General features: G+C 33.7%; 1 protein-coding gene across 1 annotated transcript; it reads right to left on the minus strand.

Annotated features, from left to right (window-relative positions):
- Window positions 1-2492: 2492 nt before the first annotated feature.
- Window positions 2493-12003, minus strand: LOC143057611 (N-methyl-L-tryptophan oxidase-like). The gene is made up of 6 exons (XM_076230942.1): window positions 11810-12003; window positions 10554-10698; window positions 9179-9668; window positions 7535-7653; window positions 3444-3590; window positions 2493-2987 (listed from the first exon to the last, which is right to left on the minus strand). The coding sequence occupies exons 1-6, from the start codon at window positions 11918-11920 to the stop codon at window positions 2743-2745; spliced, it is 1257 nt and encodes a 418-aa protein (XP_076087057.1). The 5' UTR covers window positions 11921-12003; the 3' UTR covers window positions 2493-2742.
- Window positions 12004-14058: the final 2055 nt, after the last annotated feature.

The following is a 14058-nucleotide window of genomic DNA, read 5'->3' on the forward strand; positions in this document are numbered from 1 at the left end:
AAAGATCTAAAAATGTATCAGGACAACAAATTTAAAAAGGAGAAGGAATGTTGATGAAAATATATTTTTATGTAATGAATGAATTTCAAACTCTAGCTTAAATCAATCCTAATTCTATCTTATTCATTCAAATGTGACGTCATTTTTCATTTTTCGATGATCTGTTTTACAAATTCAAATGTGACGTCATTTTTTTGTCATTTTTTACAATTTCAAATATGACGTCACTTGGCGTAGAGGTTTTGACTTATTCAGATGTGTCTATTTTTTGTGTTGCATTTGGTCGGGTTATGTAATGTATTTCGGTTGTTTCCTGTGATTAGTTAATACTTCAGTTATATCATGCATATCTTTTGTATAGTCATTTTATTAAATTTACTGTTTGCAAAAGTATAAATTATTCTAAATAATAGGGATGTTCTGATACCTAACAGAAAACCCTGGCCGTTTTTGGCACAACTTTTTTGAACTTTTGTTCATCGATGCTGTTCAACTTTGTACTTGTTTCGGCTTTCAAACTTTTGTATCTGGGCGTCACTAGTAAGTCTTGTGTGGACAAAATGCACTTCTGACGTATTAAAATTTTACCTTGGTGCCTTTTGTTAGCTATTATTTGTGTGTTTCTTTGTCAATTGTGTTCTCCTATTTATTTACATAGTAGTCCTGTAATGTTGTGTTGTTATTCTAATGTTATATTTCACATGGCCATAAAAGAGGGAGGTTTGGCATGCCACAAAGCCAGGTTCAACCCACCATTTTTTCCTTTAAAAGTGCCCTGTACCAAGTCATGAATATGGCCATTGTTATATTATAGTTCGTTTCTGTGTGTGTTACATTTTAACGTTGTGTTTCCGTTGTGTCGTTTGTTTTCTCTTATTTTTGAGTGTGAATTCACATTACTATAAGACGTGTAACGGTACTTATCTATCCCAAATTCATGTATTTGGTTTTGATGTTATATTTGTTATTCTCATAGGATTTTGTCTAATGCTTAGTCCGTTTCTGTGTGTGTTACATTTTAATGTTATGTTGTTGTTCTCCTCTTATATTTAATGCGTTTCCCTCAGTTTTAGTTTGTTACCCCTATTTTGTTTTTTGTCCATGGATTTATGAGTTTTGAACAGCGGTATACTACTGTTGCCTTTATTTATATATTGAGTATTTCTATTTTAGCCATAGCGTTGTTAGTTTTTTTTCGACTTACGCGTTTGAATGTCCCTCTGGTATCTTTCGCCTGTCTTGGTATCGCAAAAACAAATGAGTGACAAACTCTTCAACTGATTCAACGGTACCAAACAAATATGTGTCAGTTAGTACATCCATTAACATAAGATGTATATGAGTCTCCCACAATCTTGGCTCGTAATAAACAGCAAATTCTCACGCTCTCCATATTTTTGCAAAAATAAGCCACGTTTAATTAAGAAATCCAAGATAGTTGTGTGCCTTTTTATTCCAACATTCTATCATAGACAATATTCTCCAAGTACAAATAGAGAACTGATTTGGTCGATTTAGATTTAAAAAGCCTCTGTCATGAGGTTGTTACCACGGCATACAGCTTGAACACGACGGGTGCCACATGTGGAGCATGATCTACTTACCCTTCCAGAGCACCTGAGATCCCCCCTAGTTTTTGGTTGGGTTCGTGCTGTTTATTCTTTAGTTTTCTATGTTGTGTCATGTGTACTATTGTTTGTCTGTTTGTCGTTTTCATTTTTAGCCACGGCGTTGTCATTTTTTTTCGATTTATGAGTTTGACTGTCCCTCTGGTATCTTTCGTCCCTTTTTTTGAACAGACTATTTATATACTAGCTAATGTAGAAAATACAACGCTATTATGTAGTTTACTTTTTTTGTATTTAATATAAACATACTAGCTTTTTTTATTTCAAAACTTGGTTGAGGTTTTTTTAAATCATTTAAAAGTGTTCATGTATTGTGTAAAATCCTAACATGTCACATAACCAGTGAACGGTAAACTATACGTTAATCTATACGTTATGGTATTTACTGGTAAACTATAAGTTAGTCTATACGTTATATTTACCGGTAAACTATAAGTTAGTCTATCCGTTATGATATTTATAGGTAAACTATACGTTAATCTAAACGTTATGCTATTTACCGGTAAACTATAAGTTAGTCTATATGCTATGATATTTACCGGTAAACTATAAGTTAAACGTTATGGTATTTACCGGTAAACTATAAGTTTATCTATACGTTATGATATTTACCGGTAAACTATAAGTTAGTCTATACGTTATGATATTTACCAATAACTATAAGTTAGTCTATACGCTATAATATTTACCGGTAAACTATAAGCTAGTCACAACGTTATGATATTTACCGGTTAACTATAAGTTAGTCTATACGTTATGTATATGTTTCAAGTTTGGTAAAACTACGTTTTGTCAAAGAGTTAAAATACTTGAATTTTATAGTCTAATACCATAATAAAATAATGTTTTATTCTGTATCACTGGCGTTGTTATTTTTATAAGATATGAAAACATAAAGACTTTGCAGTGAATATCCACGAATTTCTTTCTGCATAAAAATCAATATTTGGAATTACGTTCCATCAAAGCTGTATACCAATTATTTGTGATCCAATAAAGTCCTCGAAAAGAATATAGATATCCAATTTCATATCATTAATTAATTCTGTTTATATATACTTTTTCACAAATTGAATCTCTTTAATTTACAAATTTGCACACATCTGTATGTTGTCTACAACTTTGAATCCACATCTTTAAATCTAGCCTGAAATACTGTCCTCGGAATAGTTGAATCCCATTCATTTTTCAATACCATTGCCGCTGCGATTCGTCCTATCTCATCACTGGACTTGGCACCGTACCCATTACCACCTATTGCAACACCAAGTTGGGAATGTAACATATCAATGTAGGGTCTTTCTGTTGGTGTCTCTGTTATAACGCAACAATCTCCATGATATGAAACCCTGTTGACACCTAAAATAAGTATGTTCAAATAGTTATTTCACCGGATGCTTAAAAAGAGACGAACGATACCAAAAGGACATTTAAACAGCGCCTATGTATGCATATGGATGGCATGGAATAAATATCTTCCGGTTGATGTGATATTCTCTGACTTGTATGTCTTATCATATTTTCATTGATAGAGGGTTTCTGCTTATTATTTCAGAATAAAATAGATATAGATGTTGCATATATATACAGTCAACATTTGATCGTTGTTCAAACAAGGACATAACACTTAATAGTCTTTTGTAGTCGAAATATGCGTATAAGACTTGAATCTTAAGTGATTGAAATTTTGCAATACTATTAATTCATACATTTACAACCCCCATTGGTTATTTTGTAGACGGAACGCAGATCTGTCGTACAAAATGTCAATCCTTATATATAAGATGAGTTTATTTGGTATTGATCAATCCTTACCTTTGACAATATTGCCAATCAAATCAGCAGTAGCGTCAACAATGTGTTTATCCCCAGTACTACAAAACCATGTCTTCATATCTTTGCTGGTGGTAAAATGTGTAGGAAAAGCATTATGAAAATGCCCCAGCTTTATATAATTTTTACCTAAAATATACCAACCATAACATTTGTAATCATGTCCGTGTGTTACCGAAACATTTGAAAACTTACATTATAAAGTTCCTATCAACATTTGGCGAATCAGGAATCATCAACAACATCAGAACATTTTAGCATCGGTACAGAAGACACTACTGTCCTATGGTATATTTTTGTATTCTTTTTTTATTTTTTTTCCTAATATTTTTTTTCTTTATTCCCTTTTGTGCTACTTTGTTACATATTTGTTTGTTTTGTAGTGATTGAGGTTGTAACTCAACGCTGACTGCTTTATCCCTTTTTAGCTCACCTGGCCCAAAGGGCTAAGTGAGCTTTTCCCATCACTTTGCGTCCGTCGTCCGTTGTAGTCGTCCGGCGTCCGTTGTCGTCGTCCGGCGTCCGTCGTCGTCCGTCGTCGTTAACTTTTACAAAAATCTTCTCCCCTGAAACTACTGGGCCAAATTTAACCAAACTTGGCCACAATCATCATTTGGTATCTAGTTTAAAAAATGTGTCCAGTGACCCAGCCAACCAACCAAGATGGCCGCCATGGCTCAAAATAGAACATTGGGGGTAAAAAGCAGTTTATGGCTTATAACTCAAAAACCAAAGCATTTAGAGCAAATTTGACTATAGTAAAATTGTTTATCAGGTCAGGATCTAACTGTCCTGAAATTTTCAGATGAATCGGACAACTCGTTGTTGGTGTATATAGTTTAAAAAATATGTCCGGTGACCCGGCCAACCAACCAAGATGGTCGCCATGGCTAAAAATAGAACATAAGTTTATGGCTTATAACTCAAAAACCAAAGCATTTAGAGCAAATCTAACAAGATAAAATTGTTTATCAGGTCAAGATCTATCTGCCCTGAAATTTTCAGATGAATCAGACAACCCTTTGTTGGGTTGCTGCCCCTGAATTGGTAATTTTAAGGAAATTTGGCTGTTTTTGGTTATTATCTTGAATATTATTATAGATAGGGGTAAACTGTAGACAACAATAATATTTAGCAAAGTAAGATTTACAAATAAGTCCATATGACCGCAATGGTCAATTGACCCCTTAAGGAGTTATTGTCCTTTATAGTCAATTTTAACAATTTTTCATAAAATTTGTAAAATTTTACTAACATTTTCCACTCAAACTACTGGGCCAAGTTCATTATAGATAGATATAATTGTAAGCAGCAAAAATGTTCAGTAAAGTAAGATGTACAAATACATCACCATCACCAAAAAATAATTTTGTCATGAATCCATCTGCTTCCTTTGTTTAATATTCACACAGACCAAGGTGAGCGACACAGGCTCTTTATAACCTCTAGTTTTTGTAATGCTTGCCTGTTATGTCTTTTTGTTTTGTTCACACATTATTGGTCAATGTGGTTAATTTGATGCGTCTGTCATGCGGGTGGTAGGTTTGGCTTGCTATAGGACCAGGTTCAATCAACCCTTTTTTACATAAGAAAATGCTTGTACAAATTCAGGAATATGACAGTTGTTATCCATTCGTTTGAGGTGTTTGTTTCAGCTTTTGATTTTGCCAGATAAGGGCCGTTTTTAATTTTTGTCGGAGTTCAGCATTGTTTTTATTTTACTTTCTTCTAACATCTGACAATTAAAGTAGAATGAAACACAAAGACAATACAATAAACAAACTAGAGGCTCTAAAGAGCCTGTGTCGCTCACCTTAATCTATGTGCATATTAAACAAAGGACACAAATGGATTCATGACAAAATTGTATTTTGGTGATGATGTGTTTGAAGTTCTTACTTTACTGAACGTTCTTGCTTCTTACAATTATATCTATAATGAACGTTGCCCATTAGTAACAGAGAAAAATATTTGGTAAAAATTAATGAAAATTGTTAAAAATTGACTATAAAGGGCAATAACTCCTTATGGAGTCAATTGACCATTTAGGTCATGTTGACTTATTTGTAGATCTTACTTTGCTGAACATTATTGCTGTTTACAGTTTATCTCTATCTATAATAATATTCAAGATAATAGCCAAAAACAGCAAAATTTCTTTAAAAATTACCAATTGGAGGGCAGCAACCCAACAACCGGTTGTCCAATTCATTTGAATATTTCAGGGCAGATATATATTGACTTGATTAACAATTTAACTCCTTGTCAGATCTACTCTAAATGATTTGGTTTCAGAGTTATAAGCCAAAAACTACATTTTACCCCTGTTCTATTTTTTAGCCGTGGTGGCCATCTTGGTTGGATGGCCAGGTCATCGGACATATTTTTCAAACAAGGTACCTGAAAGATGATTGTGGCCAAGTTTGAATTAATTTGGCCCAGTATATATATATATACGTAGTTTCAGAGGAGAAGATTTTTGTAAAAGATAACTAAGATTTACGAAAAATGGTTAAAAATTGACTATAAAGGGCAATAACTCCTAAAGGGGTCAACTGACCATTTTGGTCATGTTGACTTATTTGTAAATTTTACTTTGATGAACATTATTGCTGTTTACAGTTTATCTCTATCTATAATAATATTCAAGATAATAACCAAAAACAGCAAAATTTCCTCAAAATTACCAATTCAGGGGCAGCAACCCAACAACGGGTTGACCGATTCATCTGCAAATTTCAGGGCTGATAGATCTTGACCTGATAAACATTTTTACCCTGTCAGATTTTCTCTAAATGTTTTGGTTTTTGAGTTATAAGCCAAAAACTGCATTTTACCCCAATGTTCTTTTTTTAGCCGTGGCGGCCATCTTGGTTGGTTGACCGGGTAACGCCACACATTTTTTAAACTAGATACCCCAAAGATGATTGTGGCCAACTTTGGATTAATTTGGCCCATTAGTTTCAGAGGAGAAGATTTTTGTAAAAGATTACTTAGATTTATGAAAAATGGTTAAAAATTGACTATAAAGGGCAATAACTCCTAAAGGGGTCAACTGACCATTTCGGTCATGTTGATGACTTATTTGTAAATCTAACTTTGCCGAACATTATTGCTGTTTACAGTTTATCTCTATCTATAATAATATTCAAGATAATAACCAAAAACAGCAAAATTTCCTCAAAATTACCAATTCAGGGGCAGCAACCCAACAACGGGTTGACCGATTCATCTGAAAATTGCAGGGCAGATAGATCTTGACCTGATAAACATTTTTACCCCTGTCAGATTGCCTCTAAATGCTTTGGTTTTTGAGTTATAAGCCAAAAACTGCATTTTACTCCTATGTTCTATTTTTAGCCGTGACGGCCATCTTGGTTGGTTGACCGGGTCACGCCACACATTTTTTAAACTAGATACCCCAATGATGATTGTGGCCAAGTTTGGTTCAATTTGGCCTAGTAGTTTCAGAGGAGAAGATTTTTGTAAAAGTTAACGACGACGGACGACGACGGACGCCGGACGCCAAGTGATGAGAAAAGCTTAATTGGCCCTTTGGGCCAGGTGAGCTAAAAATGGTCCAAACAGTTTGTCTTGATACGGATTGTCTTAAATAAAGGCTGCAGTAGTTTACCGACATCATAAATCATCAATCAATTCGGAAGACAAATCAAGATATAACAATACAAAAAACTGGGAAACCGCATGCACTCCAAAAGGAGGAAAGGCGGGTGCTTTGGCGGGTTAAGTTTCTCCTCTGAAATGCAAGTTTATTTAAATCCAATTCTTGAAACTTGTATTATCTTTTCAAACGCAAAAACTTTATTTGAACAAAAATATTAACTTCAAATACCGGTACTGGTTTTCCCGTTTGAATGGTTTTACACTAGTAATTTTGGGGCCCTTTATAGCTTGTTGTTCGGTGTGAGCCAAGGCTCCGTGTTGAAGGCCGTACATTGACATATAACGGTTTACTTTTTTTAAATTGTTATTTGGATGGAGAGCTGTCTCATTTGCACTCACATCACATCTTCCTGTACCTATATATCTTTACACAAATAATGTGATATTACCGTCCTGGTATTTTACTGGAGGTAACATATACCAGCATATTACCCCAGTTTGATCACGTGGAAACGCCTTCGTCCAATCGTCAGTACCTTTTCCAAAATAAACCATACCAGGCAAGTCTCTGGAATTAAAACAAAAGGATTTCCACTGAACCTCTTTTCTCTATTTGCAAAAACAAAATTACAAATTTAAAGTCATTTGTCAGTATGTGAGTTAGTTTAAACATATTTATTTATAGTGGATTGGGAAACAAGTTTTGCAACTTATATTAATCCCTTTTCACTTTGCGGGTGCGATTGCTGCCTTGTAGCGGAATTAGCCTACTCTTTTTCGAAATCTACAAGGGTGTCTTTAACGTGCAAGAGATATGGCTCTCTTTTCACACGGGTCAGCCATTTATCGTCCCCTTCCGACGGACTATCATCGTTTCCTCAAGACCAAACTCGCAGATGGTGTCAAGGGAGAGCCGAAAATTGAGTTCCTGAAATTTTCATCCCAAACGGGAATCGAACCAGGAACCTTCATAATTGTATGTTTCCCAGTGAGGCTTCTCTAAAAGGGTTCGATTCAAAATTCATTGAGTGGCAAATTGCAAATAAATTTTAATTATAACAAAAACAAATTTAACGATTTTTTATAAAAAATCGAAACTTTGGATCTGGACAATACTGAATACCATTCATAATTAAATATATATTGGTTTCGGATACCTTATCAAAGTGTTTGCTTTTGAAATGATATATAGTTTAGTACATGATATGAAAAAGAAGATGTGGTATGATTGCAAATGAGACAACTCTACACAAGAGACCAAATGGCACAGAACTTGACCGCTATAGGCCTAGGTCATCGTACAGCCTAATTTATGTACAAAAAAGAACAAACACAAATATGCAACACATAAACAAACGGCAATCAATGAATTTCAGGCTCTGACTTGGGCCAGGCACATACATACGGAATGTGGCGGGGTTAAACATGTTAGTAGGATCCCAACTCTCCGCCTAACGTGGGACAGTGGTATAACAATACAATATAAGAACGAACTATAAAATTCAGTTAAAAAGGATTAACTCATCAGATGGACACAAATAAAAATACATCTGACAAAAACACAGAGAGGACGTGGCCATGTACCTGTATACCCCAAATACAAAAAAACACTCAACACTGATCTGAGAGTACTCGCAGTTACTGGCAGCTAGTTCAAAGCCAATTACAACTAAAAAATAAACCATGCATCATTTGAAAAAATATCAATCAGTACACATCCAACATCCAATTGATTAAGTGTAGACGTCATAAAAAGTCAGAGAAAAACATGACCTTGTGCAATGCTAAGATATAGGTATCAACAGATTGTTGATCCATGAATGTGTATATATGTCTATAGCAATAATAGTTAGTGTGCTTTTAATTTACTGATAACAAAATCAATATTAACACCAATAAAAACAACATTCAATGATCAAATTACAGAATGATCAAATTACAGTGTTGAATTGGTAATTTTTTATAATAAGTTTATTAAAAGGATCGAAGAGTTTACAAGGATCATTTCTTGGTTGTAGATAGAAAAGTTTACAAGGATCATTTCTTGGTTGTAATAGAGTTGCTTGGGTAGTTTTTCATTATACTTTACTTACTTTATTTTCTTGAAATCTAAGTCGGAAATCTCCACCTTTGCCACCGTTATCGGGATTAACTTTAGGTCAAGTTCAAGACCACGTGGCAGAAGGTTTCTAAATGGAGTGAATGCTCCAGTAGCCAATAAAACTTTTCGTGCCAGTATATGTTCGGAGTCAGTGGTAATGCGCATATAATATTCACCATCTTGTACCACTCTAGACACTTCATTAGCGACTTCAGGGATAAAAGTGCAGCCGTATAATTTAGCCTGCTGGATCTGTGCCTTTACCACCTTTCGTGGGCTGATATAACCAGCATTTGTACCCTCGTATAAACCATAATCCCTGGACGAAACATTTAAATACGGATACTGTTTTTTAAGCTCATCATATGACAGTCGAGTGATTTTCACATTTTGATCTTTTATCACATTTTCGTTTTGGTTCATATATTCAGAATTATTTTCACCAAGCACTAACGCCCCAACTTCATCATAAAAGGATATACCTACCAAATAAAGTAAAATCTCAAAAATACTGAAGTCCCAGGAAAACTCTATCAGAAAATCACATGGCAAAATCAAATGACAAAACACATCAAACTAATGGTCAACAACTGTCATATTCCTGACTTGGTACAGGCATTTTCAAATTTTGATCCCGGTTTTATAGCGCTAAACCTCTCACTTGTACGACAGTCGCAGCAAACGAATTTAATTCAAACTCTGCTTTTGTCTTATCAATATCATTTAGTAATTGCATATGTTATACTGTGTTAATTATTTATTTTTATTCGTGTTATCCTTCTAAATATAGTTAACTAAACTCATCAAAGAAACCATACTTTTGGTGGTAAATTCTAAGGTTATTCTGTCGTTTCAAAATTCTGTTCAATGTTCATGTTCTTTTTTTACATAATGTTTAGAGGGTGAAAAATATAGATGTCTTAACTTGATTTCAAGTTTATAAATGAAATTCGCATATGACCAATATAAATACTCTCACAGTTGTCACTACAGGATAGCAAGTGCCTATCAAGATCTAGAGTCAAATGCCGAGAAGACCGTCATTTTTCAATAAATTATATTGATATTGAACCTTGAAAAAGTTCGAAACAATGATATTGAATGTAGTCATTTCTAATTTATCGTGTTGGTGTGTATATAGTACTGCTTTCTGTAATAAATATTCAAATAGAACACTTAATGATAAGGAGAACTCCAGTTCTATTTATATATATCGTATGAAGCCGATCTTTGCATTTCTAATAGTTTCTTTAAAAAAATACAAAATTATGTTTTCTTATATTATAGGAACCAAATTATCTTTCTTAATTGTCCATATCAATTTTCATCTATTCTTGACTTACGTTTTTTCTATAATAATGTCATACCTGAGTCGGCCTCTAGTTTTCTATATCTAGCAATGGAGTTTTGACATAATGTTGCCCATACAGGATCGTGTGCTATACATCGTGTCATTCGACCTTCATCGTAATGAGCTCCATAGATATCTCGAGCATCATCTAGTGTTCGTGACTGTAAATTAAGTCAAAACAAGATAGTTATATTTTTGACATTGTTTTACATATTCTTTCTACATTGTGTCATAGATCAAATTTATTCGTATCAGTGTCTGTTTACTTGTTTTTGTTTATATTGCTTTTTGATCGAGTGAAGCCATTTCAATTGATATTTTATAGTGTGTTGTTCTATATGTTGTACATGTATAGTGTTATGCTACTATGTCAGGTTGGGGTGAAGATTTGTTCCTGTTGGTGACGTTGGTTTTCCTGTTCATGTTATTTTACGATTGTCGTTTTTGAGCCCTTCATAGCTTGCTGCTCGGTGTGAGCCAATGGTCCAATAATTGAAGGCTGTACTTTGACATAGTAATGGTTTGTGTTTAACAAATGGTGGCTTGGATGAAGAGTTGTCTCATTGGCACTCATACCACTTCTTCTTATTTCTTCATAAATGTAACTCCTGTAATGATGATGCTAAAAATGTAGACAGTCATTTATTTTCTTAGGAGTTTGGGGGGATGGGCATGGGGATTTTGAAAATAAATATGTTGGTCTGGTAAGATTTGAAGATGAATAACTTTGCAGAAGATATGAGAAAAAAGAATATTCTGCATCACAAGTTGCAGGAATCAGAGGTGTACACACGTGAAGATAAGTTTCTCGCCGCAGAAAGAAATAGAGCAGTACGTAGCAACAGATTATAATAAAAGTTCAATTAGGGAAAAAAATCCCTGTCCGGCCATGAATATCAAATGGTCGTCCCCTAATGAAAAGTTAAAGAATAAAGACTGTTATAAAGAATAAAGACTGTTATAAAGAATAAAGACTGTTATAAAGAATAAAAAATATAAGCAAAAAGCTAATTTAGAATATATCATTATGATTGGTTATTGTTGCTTTACGTCCAGTGGAAATAGTTAATAAATATTCGACGGGCAAAAAAAATTATTCAATTAAATAAATTTTCAAAGGTTTTATGGACCAAATCAGATATAAAAAGATTTATGTTTTTTCCCTGCGTGATTAGATAATAAATGCACCCACTTAAACCCGTTCAGTCTTTATCACTCTCGAAGTTAAATAATGTGCCTATTTGAAATAAATGAAAAAGACAAAATAATAACCTTTGGTTCTTCTGGCCCTACCAAACAAACACGGCCCCATTGTGATGCATGTCTTGCTGTCGCAGAACCTATTAATCCTGCTCCAACCACAACCAAATCATAAACAGACATTATAAGCAATGGCGTTCAAATGTAAATAAACACGTAAACAAAGATAGGCTGCTCTAATCTAGTTATTTTGTTTTAAAATCCTTGTTATGTAGCGTTGTGTGTATAATTAAATATGAAACTATGGCGCGGAATCAGGGTCATAAATATCGATTTTAGCATATCCTAAAATGATTTCAGTATATACTAAACTACATTTTAGCAAACCCTAAATCACTAAAATGATTTTAGTATATGCTCAAATCATTTTAGGGTATCCTAAAGTCAATTTAGTATATACTAAATATAGTGAATAGACTTATTAAGAAGGGATATAATTACGATACTGTTGTCAAGTCATTAAAGATTGCATATTTTGGCGTTAATATTGAGTCACAGATAAGGTCTTTGCATCGGAACTAAACACATGTATTCTAAAATACTGTTGTTGGCATGACACGGGTTATGTTCTTCTCATATATGTTATGATGGTATGATACTAAACCCCTAACGGGAAGGATTGTGCCTGATGTTCATATGATGAAATCATAATCTTTCAGTCAGTTTAATTGAAGTCTGGAGCTGGCATGTCAGTTAACTGCTAGTAGTCTGTTGTTATTTATGTATTATTGTCATTTTGTTTATTTTCTTTGGTTACATCTTCTGACATCAGACTCGGATTTCTCTTGAACTGAATTTTAATGTGCGTATTGTTATGCGTTTACTTTACTACATTGGTTAGAGGTATAGGGGGAGGGTTGAGATCTCACAAACATGTTTAACCCCGCCGCATTTTTGCGCCTGTCCCAAGTCAGGAGCCTCTGGCCTTTGTTAGTCTTGTATTATTTTAATTTTAGTTTCTTGTGTACAATTTGGAAATTAGTATGGCGTTCATTATCACTGGACTAGTATATATATTTGTTATGGGGCCAGCTGAAGGACGCCTCCGGGTGCGGGAATTTCTCGCTACATTGAAGACCTGTTGGTGACCCTCTGTTGTTGTTGTTTTTTATTTGGTCGGGTTGTTGTCTCTTTGACACATTCCCCATTTCCATTCTCAATTTTATTAATGATTTTAGTATATACTAAAATCATTTTAGGATACCCTAAAATCAATTTCTAAAATGTAATTTAGTATATATACTGAAATCATTTTAGGATATACTAAAATCGATATTTATTACCCTGATTCCGCGCCATATGAAACAAGTAAAGGAATAATACGGTTCAATATCCAAAAGCCAGTTAAAAAATCAAAGAAACTGAAAGTTTCTGAAAGAAAATTCAGTTGGCACTTCTAAATTGATAATCACGATACTACTTATGTGTGTCGTTTTATCATGTTTATTGTACGAGTTATTGAGTAATAATTGTATTTTAAACTTTCGGAATTTTGGGTTCTCGATCTTGGTACATCATTTGACCTTTTTTTCACAAGTTTTAATTTAATGGCTCGTAAATTCATTTTTTTTTTATTTTATTAAGATATTTTTTATTAAAGTCAAATGAAATGAGTGACTTGTGAAAAATAATGTTTATCCAATTCTTAAACCAATGCATGTAAATATAAAAAAATTAGTCTTCTGTGCACGAGTTTTTCATTTCTTACGCAAAAATATCGTATAATCATCATTTTTTTAAAGTCTGTCTGTCACGATTAAACTCATATGACAGCTTATTACTTGCTGTGTTTTGAAGCCGTAGTTTACCGATTGTCACCTAATATATAACAATCAACAAAGAAGCATGGATATTGAGTCAGAGACCGTGTATAACATATGTAATTAGATAATAGTTTATTTCAATGACATATCCATGCGCATTGCGATCACCGTTTTTTTACGAGAATGGTCACGCTTAGGTTTAATACAAGTTTGCATACAGAAATATTTCGGCGAATTTCTTCCTGGCAGCAAGTAATTAACAACAGGTAAACTTCTTCATGTGGACAGTTTAAAGAATTTTCTTTAAAAACAATAGTGTTAAAAGTGGCGTTGAACACCAAATCAATCAAGCAATTCAATACTCCTTTTTTTTTTTTTTATTAATGATGTCTCTACTGACAGTTTACTTGGGAAAAGCGCCAATATTCGCATTGGACATTCTGCTAGACATTTACCAAATACCGTTACGTTTCTATTTTTGCAAAAATCAGTTTGGCC

Source organism: Mytilus galloprovincialis, chromosome 13 (genome assembly GCF_965363235.1).
Source record: "Mytilus galloprovincialis chromosome 13, xbMytGall1.hap1.1, whole genome shotgun sequence".
Classification (NCBI taxonomy): domain Eukaryota; kingdom Metazoa; phylum Mollusca; class Bivalvia; order Mytilida; family Mytilidae; genus Mytilus; species Mytilus galloprovincialis.